The following is an 18,885-nucleotide window of genomic DNA, read 5'->3' as shown; positions in this document are numbered from 1 at the left end:
GATATTTTGAGAATGAACATGTGTTAATTTAGTTGATGAAAGCCAATAAAAAGCGGAAAAACAAAACAAACAAACAAAACAACGAGTGAGTTGAATGAGTTTGGAGCCTCGTCCTTATATGTTTAAACTTCTTGATATTAACTCTCCATACAAATGAATTAGATAATATCTGTGACCCCGTGACGTATGTTTAACATTTTCTTCACAGCTGTGGTTTGTAAATTCATAAAGAAGAAACCGTAATCATAAAGGACATTTTGTATTTGAATTTGTAATTTTTAAATTGTATTCCCACAGACTAAACACACACACACACACACACACACACACACACACACACACACACACACACACACACACACACACACACGCACACACACACACACACACAAACATTTCATGTGTGATTTTACACAGAAGAGAATTTAGTCATCAACATTTTTTACTCATTTGGTTTAATGGTGCTTTCAGGTTCACCCTGCTCTCCTAGACGAACAGCCTCGTCTCGTTTCTACCTGCTCTTTTGTCTCTGAGGCTCTTTGTGATATTTGTTACTGATCTTAATTCACCTGTGTGGGCATGTTTACAGAAGCCATAAAAGCTTATATTTTACTCTCCCTCAGCAAACAAAGTCAAACAGGTGACGTTACATGAAGCTTCACGAGCTGCTGCTGAATTTCTTTCTTTTACGTTTTGAAATGATGAGGACTACAGGAGCTGTTTTCAGGTGATGCATGTTTTATGTTCACTCATTTCCTCTTCAGCCCTCTGTTTTTTTCTCTCTGTTTGCATGTTTGGTTGCGTCAGGAAAAATTGGTTGTTGTTCCTCTTAACTGGAATTTTAATGTGTGTTCAGGAACTCTGTAATGTGTGTTAGTCTGAGCGCCAACCAGGACTCGTCACCATAGCAGGTCAAATATTTTATTTTATGTTATTTAGTTTAATTAAATTTCATTTAATTTATTTCACAATCTTTATTTGTCTGTTGGCAGTTTTTCAGGCCTTTATATTTTTTTTTAACCTACAGTACAAAGTGGTGTTAATCTGTCTGATCATGTCTGTAACTGGCAGGTAAATCAGGAGAATGAGGAACACATCTAACTTAATGTTCAGTGCTGGGCTTTTGGCGGGATTTTTCTCCCTTTTCTTTGTGTTGGATTCAAACTTTTTGATAAAACAGCTCAGCAGGGACTTTAAGCATGAACCCAAATATGGTTTCCAACACACACATACGGGTAAGTATTCATTTATTCATGTTTTCTGGGTAGCAATCTAATTTTTAGGCAGCAGACTGTTGAAATGACCGTGAAACCTTCTGTATTGTAGGTGTACAGTGAACACTGTGTAATTACTGGGGGACCAAATAAAAAAGCTCTAAGACAAACAAGGAAGGATTTGAGGTCTTACAAATAGCTTCAGATACTTTAAATTTAGAAGCTTTTATTAAGAATATTTAATCTGAGATTATTTAAAGTCTGGTTATCATTTATTTACTGCATTCCTGAACTGAATAGAAATCCATCTGTGATGAATTCAATGCAAATTAATAAACAACAATACAACAACTTTTTCCCAGAATGATTATAAAGTCATCTTTATTAATGTTGTTGGATATTACTGATTGACAGTTTAGTATTGACTCAAAACATATTTTGTAGAAGAATATCAAAGTCTGAGCGACGATCTACAAATAAAGACCAATAATAATTTACTGACATTAATTATGGAAAACGAAGAACATTTGGAGGATATGGCAGTGGTTACCATCTGGTAAGAGATATTTCTCATTTAATGTTTTCTTTTAATCAAATTTGTCCATCTGACTTTGTCCAAATATAGATTCCTAACTTGTTCACCATATTAACAATGACAATGAGTCTTTTTGCCCAAAGGAGATTCTCAAATAAACCAAAGCAGATTTCTGTCAAAAGTAAACCAACCTCACAGCATTATTCCAGCTTCAGGCGGGTCACGGTCTGGATCGTTTCAAAGAGTAGGGACAAACCAGCTCAGCAGGATATTCTACATGCATCTGTGTATTTATGAGACCTTCAATTATTTCCTTGTTACAGAGCAGCCAACTAAGGAGTGGGAAAGAAAAAACTTTTAAGAGGAAGCACAGATGTTTTTCTTTGCTGAGGTGACACGGTTAACACAGATATGCTAAACAGGATGAATACACTGGTAAAATATGGAATGCAAACAAACTCAGATCTGAAGCTCATCAGTGGTGCGTTGAACAAAAGCCAGTGAGACAGCATTTAACCATCTTGGACAAATAATAAAGTTAAAAACAGACTTAAAATCACCACCTGCACAAATAAGCAACAGGAATGAAAACATAAAAAATGAATGTCAAACATTACCCTCCTAGCAGAGGAGGTGGAGGTGGTGGTGGATGACGTACATCTGGGTGTTCACCGGGACAGCAGAGTGGACCAGAGGCGAGGCTGTTTGAGACATTATTCAGAATTACCCTCTCACATATATGTGAAATTTAAGTCATTCACATGTTGTACTAAAACCTCTCATACACTATACTGAAACTCAGGGTTGCCAACCCTCACACAGTGGCCTTGAGGCTCACACATTCATCATTTTTGTCCAGGCCTGTTTCATGAGTTTATTTTTTTAAATAATTCTGTTGAAGTATGGTTGAAAAGAAATGTCTGACTTTCATTGGTTAAATTTCATAGAATTTTTATTTATTATTACTTTTGTCAGATTCAAGTTATTTCTGTGACCATACATTTATATATATATATATATAAATAAATATATATATGGTCATTATGATCTCCCGGACCTTGGCTCCAAAAGTTTTTCTCTAACGGGACCTCTTTACATTTTAGTTAAATACCCCTGGTCTAAAACAAGCAGCTAATGAGGTGTTTTATCAGCAGGTGTTTACTTTGGGTGATGCTGCTGTAGGACTTTTATTACGGCTGCACAAACACTCACACTTTAACGATAAAAGGAAAAACATGTTTTTATCCAGATCATCAGTTTTATCAGAGTTTCTTCATCAATGTCAGCTGTTTAACTTCAGTCGTCACATCTGCTGGTTTTAGGACCGAAATTATTACCATGGAGACGGTTGGTGAGATGATATATGAATTCTGAACTCTGATCTAGAACATGGTAGAGATGATGCAGAACAACATATAGAGGTACATTACATGCTGCATTTAATGACCCTTGGACATCTGACGTTTACCCAAGAGAAGGTCAGTTAACAGTAAATATTTGTAGCATCGGCTCGTTGATAAAATACAGTAAACACAGGCAAATTTCAGGCATATAAAAACTTACGAATGGTGATTAATCATGATTAATTTGAAAGCTGTGATTAATCTGATTAAAAATTGTATTCATTTGACTCCCCTAGTTATTATGTATCATTATTTGCTACTAAAAAAATACTCAGACCAGCAACCATACCACATTCAAAGTCATTTAAATCCATTTCCTTTCTCGTTGTGAAGCTCAGTTTGAACTTTAGTAAGTCGCCTTGACCATGTCTACAGGACTAGATTTAGAGCTTCTGCCATGTGACTGGCTGAACAGCTTAGCTAGCAAATAAAAGGTGATCCTAATAAAGTGGACAATGACTGTATAAAGCTTACAACACATTTATGATGTTGTGTGTTTGTACTTCCTGCAGGTGAGAACAGCTCTGTCAATAGTTCCTCTCACAAAACACGGATCTTATGCTGGATCATGACAGGACCTAAGAACTTGGAAACCCGAACCAAGCACATCAAGCAGACATGGGCCAAGCGCTGTTACAAAGTGCTGTACATGAGCTCAGAGAAGTCTGACTTCCCCACTGTGGGGTTGAACGTGAACGAAGGAAGGCAAAACCTGTACTGGAAGACGATCCGAGCCCTCCAATATATTTACCAGCACCACCTGGATGAAGCTGACTGGTTCCTGAAGGCAGATGACGACACGTTTGTGGTTGTGGAGAATCTGAACTATATCCTATCCCAATATGATCCAGAGGAGCCTCTCTACTTTGGAAGAAGGTTTAGCCCTTTTGTCAGTCAGGGTTACATGAGTGGAGGAGCAGGTTATGTGTTGAGTAAGGAAGCATTGAGGAGATTTGTCAAAGGTTTCAATTCAGGAGAATGCACCCACTTCTCTGACGTGGAAGATATGGCCCTTGGGAAGTGTATGGAGACAATGAAGGTGAAGCCAGAGGACTCCAGAGATGTGAAAGGGAGGCAAACGTTTCATCCCTTTCCTCCAGAATATTACCTGGTTCGACAGCCTCCGAGACCCCGCCCTTGGTACCTGATTTATGATCACTACACTCCAGTAGAGGTAAGCAACATACAGTATCTCATAAATAAATGAGTACACCCCTCACATTTAGCAAATATTTCATTATATCTTTTCATGGGACAACACTATAGAAATGAAACTTTGACATACTGAATATCAAAGTTTACTTTCCATAGTTTGATATTCTGTATAGCACAATTTAACTTATATAGTGTAATGTCATGAAAAGGTATACTAAAATATTTGCAGAGGTGTACTCACTTATGTGAGATACTGTAACTCAGGCACAAACTTTTACTGATGAAGTTGTATATAATAATAATGGGATTAACAAACTTGTGGGCCTCATAATGACACTTTCATAAAAAGTTCTGAAATTACTAAAGCAATTCGAAACAATCTCTAATATGGTTTTTATTTCACTGTTTAAAGAAAACAACTCAGCTATGGTAAATACTCAGACACAATGTGGAATTTGTATTTTTTATTATATTGTTGGCTACCAAACCATAAATCCTCAGATTCAAAAGGAGCTGCTTGTTTTTGTTGGATCCTGTTGAAGAACCAACAGGGACAACAGGTGCCCTGTCACCTGCATCTGGGCATGGATATCTGGGACAGGTTCTCTGGCCTGGGTGACTGTGGTGGTGGTCCCTCTATTTAAGAAGGAGGACTGCAGTGTGTGTTCCAACTACAGGGAGATCCCACTCCTCAGCCTCCCTGGTTAGGTCTATTCTGGGGTCCTGGGGAAGAGACTCTATCAGATGAACCTCAGACTGAGTAGGAGCATCAGGGCTTTTATCCAGGTTTGGAACTGTGGAATTCTCACCAGGGTCCTTGCAGGTGCTTGGGAGTACACCCAACCAGTTTACATGTGCTTTATGGACTGGGATAAAACGTTTGACTGTGTCCCTGTGGGTAGTCCTGTGGGGAGTGTTTTGGGAACAAGGGGTACCAAAGCCAGACTGATACGGGCCGTTTGACATTCGTAGGACTATCAGCGCTCGGTCTCCTTTGCAGTAATGGCAATGTCAATTTTATTTATATAGCACATTTCATTATATGTAAACACAATGTGCTTTCCATAAAAAGAACAAGAAATATAAATACACAAGTAAACACATACAGTATGTACATATTCTGTGACACACATTTACACACATACATAAGCACATGTACACATGAATACGAAAATACACATAAAAAACAATACAGCTGGTGTATACCAACAAACATCGACACAGTGTAAAGACAAAGCCTGTGAGAATAATAAAGTTTGTAGTTTGGTTTTGAATGTAGTAGCTGACCTCAAGTCAGCAGGCAGCTTGTCCCAGAAAACAGGACCACAGTAACTAAAGGCACCTTCAGCAGCCTCAGATCTGATTCTAGGAACAACTAAAAGACCTGCATCTGCTGACCTGAGTCCAGCGGAAGTGCAAAACAATATTACATCAAGTGAAACACTTTTACATTATTACCATACACATTTACATCATAGAAACCATGTTTACACTTACAAAACAAAAGTACAATCCCAAAACACTTTTACCAATGACAAAGCAACTTTACATTTATGTGAAAGACTTTTACAAGTTTACCCAAACACAAATACAAAGACAGGCGTTTCACCAAAATCTGTGATCCATCAGGACCTGGGACCACGGGGGTGCATGTGCGTCTTAGAAGACAACCAAAGTCTTGAACACTTCTATTGAAAAAACCTATTCCTGATAGCTATCAGAATATGTTATTTTACTGTACCTGCATTTTAATAAACTTAGACTTCAATTAAAGTGTTGTCAAGGCTTTGCTCGTCTTCTAAGACAGATGCACAGAGGGCTCCATGCAGTCACAGATTCTGAAGGATCACAGATTTTGGTGAAACACCTGTCTTTGTATTTGTGTTTGGGTAAACTTGTAAAAGTGTTTCACGTAAATGTAAAGTTGCTTTGTCGTTGGTAAAAGTGTTTTGGCACTGTACTTTTGTTTTGTAAATGTAAATATGATTTCTATGATGTAAATGTGTATCACAACAATGTAAAAATGTTTCATTCAATGTAATATTGTTTTGCTTCCTGGCCACCGTACCCGAAGGACCTGATGGGGTCATACACATTGAGCATGTCAGAAATGTACAGAGTGGCTGAGCCATTTAGTGCTTTACAAAACAGTAAGAGGATTTAATATAGGGCTGGATATATCAATATATCTGAATCAATTAGATTCGATTCACAACAGCCTATTTCGGTACAATTTCGATTCAATTCGATATTGATTCATTTAAAAATAATTGTGTAACACCACCCGTTTTTCTTGAATAATAAAAACATTCTTATATCTGCTGTTTTATGGTCAAAACTTATATTCCTGCTTGAAAAAGCACTACTAACATCTGCTTCTTTGATTGTGTTATTTGGAAATGAGTCATGAAGGTCTAGGTTATTTACATAAAGTTTTTTTTTAGGATTTAGGATTCAACGTATTACCTTTTGGCTTTACTTCCTTCTGGATTATCATTGGTGTTTCTAAAGTGAATTTGAGTTTTAGCCCTTGTGTCTCTTGACTGATTAGTCAATAGAGAGGTCAATCATCAAATTCCATTGCCAAACCCCCCCCCCCAAAAAAGCTTCATCCTCCCTCTTCTAAAAATATTGCTCCCTGTACCCGTCAACATTCTTTGAACACCCCCTGGGTGCAGTACTGCCCCCTGTTGAGAAATGCTATTCTAAGCTGAACACCACATAACGTTCCCAAACTTGAAAAACTTCCTCAAATGTTGAAGGAGTGGCAGTAAGGCTCGAAATATAATTTCCTTTTAATTACTCGTAATCTTGGCCATTATGGCTGCCTTCTGTATTTTGTGTATTTTGTTTGTTTGTTATTTGTATACATCCTCAGGAATTAAAGCTACGCATTTGCAAATCACAATATCAGTGTAACCAGTGTAGGGACCAATTTGACTGGATGTAAGGCCACGGGGTCTACAGCAGTAAAGATGGTGGAAGATTCTAAGAGATTCTAAGATTCTTCTAAGACAACACTTGGCACACTTGGTTTAGGAGCCTTACATACCATCTACAATACCACTTTTTTTTATACTGTGATCTCAAAATCAACCAAACACTAACCTCCTCTATTGTCACCATGTGTATTGTTTTGTTTACACCCTACAAATTCAGCATCTCCATCTGGTCTCTGTCTGATCCTCTAATATGCCCCTTATGGAATCCTTCTGTAACAAGTGTAGTTCACAAGCAATTATGTGAACAATTACACTCACAATGGAATAGGTACGCCACATGAATGCAAGGTTTAAAAAGCAAGTATATTTTTGTTCTACACTTAGTCTTTAATCACACAGCCTGTTCAGCTTGATAATGTCCAAGTCTTCAACTTCAACTTGAATATAAACAGGGGTTTTAAAGAAATCATTAAATGTTTTTCCTCTTTCTCTTTCCCTCTCTCTCCAGGGTCCAGGTTGCTGCTCGGATTTAGTTGTTTCCTTTCACTACATTTATGCTGTCCAGCAGTATGTGTTGGAGTACCTGACCTACCATCTGAGGCCTTACGGGTACAAATACAGATTCAGACCTGATGACAAAGTGGACGTGACAACCATCAAGAAAGTAATATAGAAACCAGCCTGTCAACTATTTGAAGACGAGAACAAGGGAATGAGTAAACTTTCACCATTACAGAAATGGTTTTATTTATTGAAAATAAGTTTATTTTAATTTTTCTACTTACTATTCCTTCAGAAACATGAACAGTGTTAAACAATAAATGATATTTTTACAGTCAAGTGTGGCTCTTTTCATACAACATTCATTGCAATGGATGTTAATACATTTGGTTACAAGAAGTGAACACTGATGCGGCTACAATGTTGTGAATGTTCTATAAACAGCTTACAAATCTTACGGTTTACTAATCAAGACTTAAATGCTCCTGAACTTGTTGACACCACCTGAAGAAACTTCTAAAAACATAACAAATCATATCCCAAAATGTGGTACCTTAAAACAAAATATAAAATGATTTGTACACTGTTGGGTCCATAAAACACATCAGTAAGATCCGTATGTACACTAGACTACACTCACATAGCAAGTAGAAGTATATTTGATTTGATTTTTAAAGCTAACATCATTACCAAGTGATGCTAGCTAGTACCACATCACTTGATTTCTTTTGAAGCTAACATCACTAGCTAGTGATGCTAGCTAGTATCACTATCTTACAACCAGGCTAGAGATAGTAAGTGGTAAATGGTCTGTATTTATATAGCGCTTTTACCCAAAGCGCTTTACAATATACGTCACATTCACCCATTCACACACACATTCACACACTGATGGTGGAAGCTGCCATGCAAGGCACTCAACCACGACCCATCAGGAGCAATTTGGGGTTTGGTGTCTTGCTCAGGGACACCTCAACATGAGCTCGACAGGCCGGAGATCGAACTGGCAACCCTCAGGCTACAAGATGACCACTATACCCACTGATCTACACCACCTCTAGTATCACATCACTTGATTTCTTTTGAAGTTAACATCACTAGCTAGTGATGCTAGCTAGTATTACTAGCTTACAAACAAGCTAGAGATGCTAGCTAGTATCACATCACGTGATTTTCTAAGCTAACATCATTAGCTAGTGATGCTAGCTAGTATCACTAGTTTACAAACAAGCTAGAGATGCTAGCAAGTATCATATCACTTGATTTTTTAAAGTCAACATCACTAGCAAGTGATGCTAACTAATATCACTAGCTTACAAACAAGCTAAAGATGCTAGCTAGTATCACATAACTTGATTTCTTTTGAAGCTAACATCATTAGCTAGTGATGCCAGCTAGTATCACTAGCTTACAAACAAGCTGGAGATGCTAGCTAGTATCATATCACTTGATTTTTTACAGTCAACATCACTAGCAAGTGATGCTAGCTAATATCACTAGCTTACAAACAAGCTAGACATGTTAGCTAGTATCACATCATGTGATTTTTTTAAGCTAACATCACTAGCTAGTGATGCTAGCTAGTATCACTAGCTTGCAAACAAGCTAGACATGTTAGCTAGTATCACATCATGTGATTTTTTAAAAATTAACATCAGTAGCTAGTGATGCTAGCTAGTATCACGTCACTTGATTTTTAAAGCTATCATCACTACCTTAATAACAAGCTAGTGATGTTAGCTAATGATACTAACGCAGACCAGAATTCTGATAAACTACTGATTGATTGTAATGGTAATTTTCTTTCTTTTTTTTTTTTCTTTTTTTTTTTTTTTCTTTCTTTTTTTTTTTTTTTTTGTACCAAGGTGGTGTTGACACCTGTTGATCATTCAGACAATGAGGGAAAACAAGAAGGGAGATGCTTTCAACTTTCCATAAAATAAAACAGATCTCTTATTCCTACACAGGTTAGCAGAACAGCTAAAAAAATCTTTACATGTATTTACAGCACTGACTTTTAAAGTGTCATCTTGCATTACAACTTTGTAGGATTGTCACTGTGTTATTCAATATGAAAGTGTGAATGTGTTGGTGAAACACATAATTACTCAATTAAGAAATTTCACAGTTCATATTTTTTCTAAAGTTATCCCTGTAAGCTATCACCAACATTTCTAAAAGTTATCTCTTATTTTGACCTTTTCTAGGAAAATCTTTTGATTAAATTAATAGCATTAACTACTACTGAATGCTATCCATTTTCAAACGAGGCTACTTTGGGGGTCATATTTAGACTTAGTTTGTATTTGAACACCTGGGTTCAATGGAGCTTAAAGGGTTGATAAGTGAGTATAGACTATATATACTTTGCACCTTTTATCCAAATAGATTAAACAGCTAATTTGTGTGTATAAGATCATAAAACAGTAGTAGCACCTGCAGTGTGAATGTAGTCCTAGAGACAGCTTAGAGGTCTTCATAATCTCCTTCACCTGCAGAAGTACACAGAGCATGGCTGCAACAGCTGCTGGTCTGGGCTCTGGTCAGAAAGTAAAGCCTGAGTTGCTTCTGTTCATCAGTGGCACTGATGAAGCTAGTTCGCTCTGTACATTTCCACCAAACAGTCTGTTACGTGTGGATACAGGTTTTCCTGCAGATGGCTTCAGTCTTATAGTTGTTTAAATTGCCCTCACAACCTCCGAACCAGAACTGGGCACAGGCATGTGCCACTGAGTCGTAGTACCACCTGACTGTGTACTCCCGGCAGGGACCTGTCTTCATTTTCTGGAAGCAACCCTCTCCTGAAATGAGAAGAAAATGTGTGAAATGTTTGACTTGAACTGATTAATAAACATCACTTTACAGAGGTGATTATTTTAAACCTGTTGAAATTAGTTAGTCATTGAGATAAAGGTTTAACAGCAAAAACCTCTCACTTGATGCTAATAACCAGCTGTGAGGCTGTGGTTTTATAGTTTGTATAAACATTTATACACCTAAATGGATTTAGGTGAAACTTTTACTAATTCCCAAATATCCCTTTACAAATCCTCAGCACATCATCATCTGCTAAGTGGTGTAAAAAGAATTTAGAGGTTTAGGAGGAGTACCACACAATGGTGACATTCCATCACAAGTTCAATTCCTGTATATAAAAAAAGTCAGTAAAGACAGAATAACTAACAGTACCAGTCCAAAATATGTCACACTTCAATATGTTGTTGGACCTTCTTTATCTCTGATTACAGTAGCATTCTCAGCGGCAGCATCTTGATAAGCTTCTGCAATGTCATGCATTATTTTTTCTCCAAGAGCTTGTATTGATAATGGAAGAGTTAGAACTCCATCACATCCCAAAGATTCTCAGTTGGGTTCAGGTCTGGGCTCTGGTGGCCAATCCATATGTGAAAATGATGTCTCCTGTTCCCTGAACCACTCTTTCACATCAGTATGTATCAGTATAACATAATGATTAATGTGCAGGCTAAAAAAAACAAAACAAAACAAAAAAAAACAAAACTATATCTTAAAGTGTTTTATCCCTGTATATTCTCCATAAACACCCAACCAGAAGCTGCCTCTAACACATTTTGACCCAAAAGTATCCGACTTTCACCCAGCAGCCAAAAAAAGAATAGCCTAGATAATAAAAAAAATCAGAAATCTGCCGACTCACTGTTTATGTTCATGAATGATGGTTAAAATCTGCTCACTTTCAATAAGATGGTTTAGTTCAGGTAGGCATGAAAGAACTAAATTAAAGATCTGCTGTTTCAACCAGTGAAGATTACCAGGTAACCAGTCAAAACAACCAGTTAACCAGCTATTCTCCAGCTGGAGACACTGACATCATCAACTAATTTAGTAAATGTAAGAAGACAAACTAAGGTAAAACAACTGTTTTAGTTCAATGTTTTCATCACTTCATCATAACTTTGTAAACACCTAGTATGTTCACTGCTAACTGTTAGCATGTTCACCGCTAACTGTCAGCGTGTTCACCGCAACCAGGTAAACAAACAGAAAATCAAATAAAATAACATTAAAACATACACTAACTCCTAAAATCAAATCGCTAAAATTTGATTAAAGGAGGCAATAATACTTCCATGATCCCTTTTCAAACCTAAAAAAATCTATGAAAATTGTTTTGAGGTGCGTTATATCGGATATTAGGTTTAATTCATTTGTTCGAAATAACTCTATCCAGTAGTTACACACCACACCTCTGGATGTCAACATTTTCCTATTAAATAAGACATTTTAGTTGTTAGAATAAAGAAATTCAAAAAAAATAACACGTTCTTTTTGTAGAAGATTTCACAAATGATTACTGGATCCATGTTTGATCCATATTTTCAGTCTAGTATTGATATATCGGCTCACTGATCACTGAATGAATGTAACGTTACATCCCACTGGCTAGGTCTCCAAAGGTCAATCAATCCATGCCATGAAAGTTTAAATTACGACTAACTTTTCAAGTTGATGCATTTTCAAGAAGTCAAAACAAATCATGCTTTTGAAGTACTAAGGGTTATCAAGCCACGTCCAAACAATGGTTGATGTGATTTCATATGTCTTAGGCCACATTAACACAGCGACAGCTAACTATGTTTTGTAAAAGTTTCCTTAAAGGACAGAATAATTTCAATGTGTGCATCCACACAAAACACTGAAAAACCTGTTGTACATATGCGAGGCCTGATGATGCAACGCCACCACAAAATAAACTAAAAACAGAGAAGAAGACATGGAGTGTGCTCAGAAACTCATGCTGGTGGGTTTTCGCATGTTGGTTAGGAAAAATGGAGCAATAGTGTCATCGGTTCAGAAAAAAAGTGTTTGGATTGTAAACAGAAAAAAAACAGTGCTCTTTCCAGATTTATTCACTTTGGGACCCAGTTTTAAACAGTTTGTATTTTCAGGCTAAAATGTCCAGACAATATAAAAAGCTTTAGCGGATACATCTAAACTCATCTCTGTGTGGGCACAGCCATAGTTTTTTCTCACTGCTTCCCATTTCCAGTTAGTTTTACTTAAATAGTTAATGGTGTAACATGTTTAATATTTATTCAGTCATTCATGAATTCGGAGAGTGATGTTTTTTTATTTATTTATTCATTTATTTATTTATTTTCGAGAATGCACCAATTTCAGTATCGGGTATTGGTCCGATACTATGTGTGTGTACTTGTACTTGGTATTCATAAAAGCTTTCCGATACAGAACCTGATACCTATGAAAAGGCCTGTCAAAATTAATGTGTTAATACAAAGAAATTAATCTGTGGAATTAACACATTAATTTTTTAACACATAAACAACAAAGTTATTACTCATGCCATATTAAAAACCCAAATTCAACATCATCTCAATGGGAGGAACTAATTTTGGAATGTAGGTCCCTTGTCAACAAAGATGATATGTGAAAAAGGACAGCAGTCAGGTTTCTTACCAGATGGTGTGAGACATTACGATGAAGGTTATTTTCTTGTCATGTGTCAAAATATAATGGAAAGGTGAGCTTTCAGTTTGGTTTGTTGTTTTCTGTCTTTTTACCTGACACTAGTGAATCTGTCCGTGATGGAGTAGAAGAGCTGAAGGGAGTTGGGGTGCTCTTCAGCCAGTTAGCTGGACTCTCTGGGCCCACCACGGAGGTCAGCCCTGGGCCCTGCTTCTCCATGCCATCAGGAGACGGGAAATTGTAGCCTGGCAGATTGTTCCAGGGCTCCAGCAATGATTGTGTATCAACCTGGTTCTCATCAGGCCATTCTGACTCAGGTAACTCTGGCTGGACTATAGATTTCTCCACTGGGAACTCAAGCTATGGGAAGAGCACAGAAAAAACACACATTGTTCCTGAGTATGAAAATCAAAATCCATGATAAATTTTGTGTATATCATGAATTATATCAATCTATCTTATCAAAAAATGAAACAATAGCATATTTACTTGTGTTTCTTCCTCTCCTGGGAACTCTGTAGAGTGTCTGCCAGGATGGAGTCCCTCAGGTGGAAAGAAATACTTTGGCATGAAGGGCATTGTGCTATCTGGACCACAAAGCTGCTTCAGTATGTTACTTTCCAGATCTAAACCAAAGCAAAGAAAGCGATAATAGCATAACATTCATTACATGACCTAATGGGAGAAGAATTGTAATAGCTGGTGAAATAAATAATTAACCACAGAATTCCAGTTTATTGTTGGGTTTCACTCATTTTTAACATCTGCCAGAGGCAGGTGTGTTATGCTGACCAACAAGGGCTCAAGTCTAAAATATTGATCAATTCAGATGCATATGGTGCCAGAAAGTTTGATGTTTTCTTTTTGTTTCTTTCTTTCTTTTTTTTTTTTTACATTGTCAGTGATCAGCACAGTGGTGTAATTGACCATCAGTCTGAGCCACACAGCTCCAATGCATGTTCAATAAAATTCCCTTTTCCTTTTAAAAGCTTCATTTAGTCCTACATGTAAGGTATTAGATAATGTAGCTTTAGTTACTATTTGCGATAATTATGCTATATATCAACACTCAAGCAAACGTAAGATTAAAAAAAGTGGAAGACCTTGCAACAACAACACACAATCATCTATGTGTATCTAAGTATCTTGGATAGCTGCTGCTTAAAGTTTGCACTGAAAACTAATGCTAACAGTAACACAGCTAATCCAACTAATCCATTGTTACCTTAGCCCACTAGCTGTCTCAATTTAATGCCAGCAATACAGAATGTGAAAGTAATGTCACACCATGTTGCATGCTGGGAGGGGAGCACCATCTTGTAAGGAATATTACTTCATTACAATCATTGTTAGGACACATGTCATCAACGTGTCCACTCAGATGAGACATAAATACCATAACACAATTTTCTCCAGTCAGTCCTAAAAACCTGGATGAGATCACCAGCCACCTGAAATTCACCACTTGCTGTCTTGATGCCCTGCCAATAGAGGTGTTCAAGATTGGTTTACGATGCATGGCCTCAGATATTTTACAGATTGTAAACACGTCTGCTTTCAGGCGTCTTCCCTCAGACCCTAAAAACAGCCATTATCAAGCCACTACTGAAAAAGTAAATCTTAGCTACAGGTCGGTAGAAAACCTCCATTTCTTAGTAAGATTATAGAAAAAGCTGTCTTTCAACAGCTACACAACTTCTTGGCACTAAATAACTATTCTGATGTCTACCTGTCAGGTTTTCAGCCACACCACAGCACTGAGATGCTCTAGTTATGGTCTTTAATGACATCCGCCCAACACAGATAGCAGAAACATTTCAGTCCTGGTACTGCTGGATCTCAGTGCTGGATCTTTATATTGCTTCCTGCACCCCGCTGTGATGCTTTTAATGTTTTATCTACAGTGTGTGCAGAATTATTAGGCAAATGAGTATTTTGATCACATCATCCTCTTTATGCATGTTGTTCTACTCCAACCGGTACAGGCTTGAAAGCCTACTACCAATTAAGCATATCAGGTGATGTGCATCTCTGTAATGAGAAGGGGTGTGGTCTAATGACATCAACACCCTATATCAGGTGTGCATAATTATTAGGCAACTTCCATTCCTTTGGCAAAATGGGTCAGAAGAGAGATTTGACAGCCACTGGGTGGGCGGATGGATGTGTGGGTGGATGGATGGATATTGTCATTCATTTGTGTTTCTCTTTTTCTTTCTCAGCAGGTATCTCTGGCTTAGAGTTATGCTGCTTGTTGAACCCTCTTTTCTGTCCTCTACACACCCAACTTGGCCAGGTAGATGGCGTGCTTTCTGGTTCTGGTTTTGATGGTTTCATTATCTAGGTCAGCATTCATGAACTGGTTTATATGAACACAGGTATTATAAACTGGACTAATTTGGATCATACAATGGACTTGTTTCAACTGGATTTAATTTAACTGTATCTGTAAAAGTGTCTTAGGATGACTTTGTTGAGAAATGGTGTAATAAATGAATAAAGCTGAATTGAACTGAACTGAATTGTCCTGGTCAACGGTTCATTTTCTGATAAATGAATTCAGCTTTAGTTTTTTTTGCTTACTTGGCAGCATTCTGAAGTCATGGATAAGGTAGACGTAGTCTTTATCAGGATCAGAGGCGATGGTCTTCATCTCAGCCTGGAACTCTTTATATAGAGGGTCGGTCTTGTTCAAAACTCCGATAGCAAATATCTCAATGCCTCCGTCGTGGGCCTCCCTGGCTGTCTCTTCAAACTTCATGACATCACGTGGGTCAGCCTGCCCATCCGTTAAAACCAACGCTACTTTCCTCACGCCGGGTCGCGAGGCCTGGAATAACTGATTTGCTCGATGGATGGCGCTGCCTGTGAAGGTGCCCTCACCCAGGTAGGGCATTCCTCTGACAACAGCCTTGATGTCGTTCTGGCTGGGTTGCTGCTGCAGATTGACCACCACAATGTCTACATGGCTGTAAAGCACCACTCCGATCCGACTGGCTTCCCGACTCACTGTCAGCTGGTCGATAATTGCGTTCACAAAGTCCTTGACTACTTCGAAGTTTTCTGGCCCCACGCTCTCAGAGCTGTCGATCACAAACACCAGCTCCAGAGGGCTGCTGCACTTCAGACCACATCCTGGGTACCAAATACAAAAGGCAAATACAGCATGAATGAAGCTGTTTTAAAAACAGGAATCTTTGTTGTATATTTGCAGTGTGCCATCTTTAGGCAGCTTATACTGTGTTAAGTTGGAGGATGTTAACAATATTCAGTACGTTCAGCTTCTGCCACAACTTCTAACAAAAAAACACAAAATTATTACAAACACCTGGAATAAACTTCTAATAAACATGTTATTTACCACATATTTCTTTGATGATTCTGACGATGTCTTCTCTCTGTGGAGAAAAAAAAGAAGGTAAGAAAACCAGGTCGTGTCTTCTTGTATAACTAATATCTGTCAGCATCTTACCGTCAGTCCTGGGTCCCCTTTCTGTCCAGGTCTTCCCTGTGAGAACAACAATAACAAAGCTTTGGTGCAAAATTTAACATTGTGTAGAGAATGATCTTCTTGGCATCAATTGCTACTTTTGATTAGTTTCTTAAAATCTGTTTCAGCAGTCTGAAATAAAAACACTAAGTTTAAAAAGCATATGGTTTTAAGTTGACAGTGAATGAGGGGGAAATTAGTACATTATGCAATTAACTCAGTTTGATGTATAGTTACTGAAAGTGTTGTACAACTTCACCTTCCTGGCAGGTTTTAATATGTTGTGCATGCATTACTTAACAAGAAAGCAAGCATCTTCATTTTAGTGTCAGGTCCTGCGAATTAAGCTTAGCACAAAAATTTAGTAAATAGTTTTTAGTGGATTATATCAGTAGTAACAATGCTTTTTGGTAATAATTGGTACAGTTGAAAAGTCTTTATTTCCCTTTTAAATTGAGCCATATTTTTGAGGAAAAGGCATTTGTGGGATGAGCAGCACCTCAGTGCTGACTGCTAAACCACTTTTGGTGGAGGTAATGTGATGGTGTGGGGGCAGCGTCTTCCTCACTGGAAAAACTAGGCTTGTCATTAGAAGAAACCTCCATGCAGAGAGATGCGGAGATAAGAATCTGGAACCAGAGGTGATCCCACATTCTTTGTTTTTCCTGATTAAATCTCTAAACACTCTTAGTTTGAAAAAGTAACTCAGTCATTTCGGACTGAACTGTAGTTTTTACTTTAAGGATATTTAGCAAATTATTCCCATGTATTTAGATTGCAACTGTTAAATCCACAGTCTGTTTTAGTGGAAAGTGAGGAGATCATAATCTACATTAAAATGAAACATGTCTTTTTTACCTCTTGTCCAGGTGAACCAGGAACTCCAAAGTCCCCCTGGTCTCCCTTCCTTCCTCGGTCTCCAGGATTTCCTTGATCCCCCTGTATATGTGTGAACACCGGTAACTAAATGCAGTACATGACTTGTCATGCACTCATTTCCACATGCAGCATCTGAATCGGTGTACCTTATCTCCAGGAAGACCAGCCCCCGGTTTCCCCCTGGGACCCATTGGCCCACGAAACCCAGGCTCTCCCTTGGAATAAAGATTGATGAATTGTAAGATCCAAAAGGAATCAAACAGCACAGACTGATTTAATATAATAGGATCATGGATGCTGATAACAAGCTCCAGCACAGCTGAGTGCAGAACTGTCTTGTCTGTGGAGCTTTTCCTGATTACCTTTGATCCTGGAATGCCCTCTCCTGGAGGCCCAGACATGCCAGGTGGACCAGGCTGCCCTGTAGCCCCCTAGAAACACAATACATTAAAGCAACTGCCGAGATACCGTATAAGACCAATGACAACCAAAACTGTTCATGCTTATTGTGCACACTGACCTTTGGTCCAAAAAGTCCAATTCCTGGAGGACCCGGTGGTCCTGGAACACCTGGTAAGCCTCTGTCACCCTGATAAAAACAAAACACAAAAACAATCAACCCATAGTTTCATTCAGTATGTCTCTGCATTCCTGCAAAACACCAGTCAACAATCAGAGCAGCACATCCTCACCTTCACTCCAGGTAGTCCTTTCCCATCTGGTCCCATTTCTCCCTGAACTCCCGGCAATCCGGGCAGACCCTAGTGATCAAGGCAACATCACGGAGAAGAGCATCATCCTTTAACTCTAATCTTTAAATCTAATTTATTGAGCGGAACCTGTTTTCTCCTACCTGTGGTCCTGGCAAGCCTTCTCCCTTCAACCCCGGTGGACCTGCAGGTCCAAAATTTCCTTTGTTTCCCTGAAGAGCAAAGGAGGAGAAAATGGACTAGTGACAGAAATAAAAAGATATTTTGCTGTGTGTTGTCTTATCTATGACCACATCTTGTAATTTCATTATTAATTTGCTTTTGCATTCATTTGATTCCACAGTGGACATCTTTTAGCTCCAGTCTGGGATCAAACTACCTTGGGCCCGATGATTCCTACACCAGGCTCCCCAACAGGTCCAAATGGTCCAGCAGGCCCAGGATCTCCCTATCAGTGAGCAAATCAGCTATTAATCTTTGTATTATGCAATAACACATGATATTTACATTATGTGAATTGGTTCATCGTCTTCCATACCGGATCAGTCAACGTCTGGGTTAACAATAACCACCATCTGTGCTGTTAACCT

At 38.2% G+C, this 18,885-nt stretch overlaps 2 protein-coding genes across 4 annotated transcripts in view; one reads left to right on the top strand and one right to left on the bottom strand.

Moving 5' to 3' along the window:
* Nucleotides 1–594: 594 nt before the first annotated feature.
* si:dkey-202e17.1 (uncharacterized protein LOC555344 homolog) lies at nucleotides 595–8,443 on the top strand. Of its 3 annotated transcripts, XM_041967059.1 has the most exons (5): nucleotides 627–727; nucleotides 857–911; nucleotides 1,072–1,235; nucleotides 3,665–4,326; nucleotides 7,758–8,441. In XM_041967059.1, exons 3-5 carry the CDS (start codon nucleotides 1,085–1,087, stop codon nucleotides 7,920–7,922), a joined length of 978 nt encoding a protein of 325 aa, XP_041822993.1. In that variant the 5' UTR covers nucleotides 627–727; nucleotides 857–911; nucleotides 1,072–1,084; the 3' UTR covers nucleotides 7,923–8,441. The 3 variants fall into 3 exon arrangements, with proteins under 3 accessions (XP_041822995.1, XP_041822993.1, XP_041822994.1); XM_041967060.1 differs by lacking the exon at nucleotides 627–727 and having other exon boundaries at nucleotides 777–911; XM_041967061.1 differs by lacking the exons at nucleotides 857–911; nucleotides 1,072–1,235 and having other exon boundaries at nucleotides 595–727; nucleotides 7,758–8,443.
* A 1,935-nt stretch (nucleotides 8,444–10,378) lies between these two features.
* The window catches only part of col28a1a (collagen, type XXVIII, alpha 1a), a 32,052-nt gene continuing 23,545 nt past the window's right edge, over nucleotides 10,379–18,885 (bottom strand). The window contains exons 21-33 of the mRNA XM_041966913.1: nucleotides 18,675–18,743; nucleotides 18,439–18,507; nucleotides 18,278–18,346; nucleotides 18,106–18,174; nucleotides 17,948–18,016; nucleotides 17,732–17,800; nucleotides 17,565–17,645; nucleotides 16,689–16,724; nucleotides 16,578–16,614; nucleotides 15,800–16,351; nucleotides 13,706–13,842; nucleotides 13,312–13,576; nucleotides 10,379–10,551 (exon numbers count right to left, since the gene is read on the bottom strand). Of these exons, the coding sequence (XP_041822847.1) occupies nucleotides 10,379–10,551; nucleotides 13,312–13,576; nucleotides 13,706–13,842; nucleotides 15,800–16,351; nucleotides 16,578–16,614; nucleotides 16,689–16,724; nucleotides 17,565–17,645; nucleotides 17,732–17,800; nucleotides 17,948–18,016; nucleotides 18,106–18,174; nucleotides 18,278–18,346; nucleotides 18,439–18,507; nucleotides 18,675–18,743 (1,695 nt within the window). The remainder of the gene's footprint in view (nucleotides 10,552–13,311; nucleotides 13,577–13,705; nucleotides 13,843–15,799; nucleotides 16,352–16,577; nucleotides 16,615–16,688; nucleotides 16,725–17,564; nucleotides 17,646–17,731; nucleotides 17,801–17,947; nucleotides 18,017–18,105; nucleotides 18,175–18,277; nucleotides 18,347–18,438; nucleotides 18,508–18,674; nucleotides 18,744–18,885) is intronic.

This window comes from Melanotaenia boesemani, chromosome 17 (assembly GCF_017639745.1).
Source record: "Melanotaenia boesemani isolate fMelBoe1 chromosome 17, fMelBoe1.pri, whole genome shotgun sequence".
Lineage (NCBI taxonomy): Eukaryota > Metazoa > Chordata > Actinopteri > Atheriniformes > Melanotaeniidae > Melanotaenia > Melanotaenia boesemani.
The sequence above is the reverse complement of the archived record's forward strand: the minus strand, read 5'-3'. Positions and strand labels throughout refer to the sequence as shown.

Excerpts from the sequence above, each read along its gene's own strand:
- si:dkey-202e17.1 (XM_041967059.1), top strand. The coding sequence starts at position 1,085 with ATGAGGAACACATCTAACTTAATGTTCAGTGCTGGGCTTTTGGCGGGA. Across the intron at positions 1,236-3,664 it reads TTTCCAACACACACATACGG|GTGAGAACAGCTCTGTCAAT; the intron begins GTAAGTATTCAT and ends TACTTCCTGCAG. Across the intron at positions 4,327-7,757 it reads ATCACTACACTCCAGTAGAG|GGTCCAGGTTGCTGCTCGGA; the intron begins GTAAGCAACATA and ends CTCTCTCTCCAG.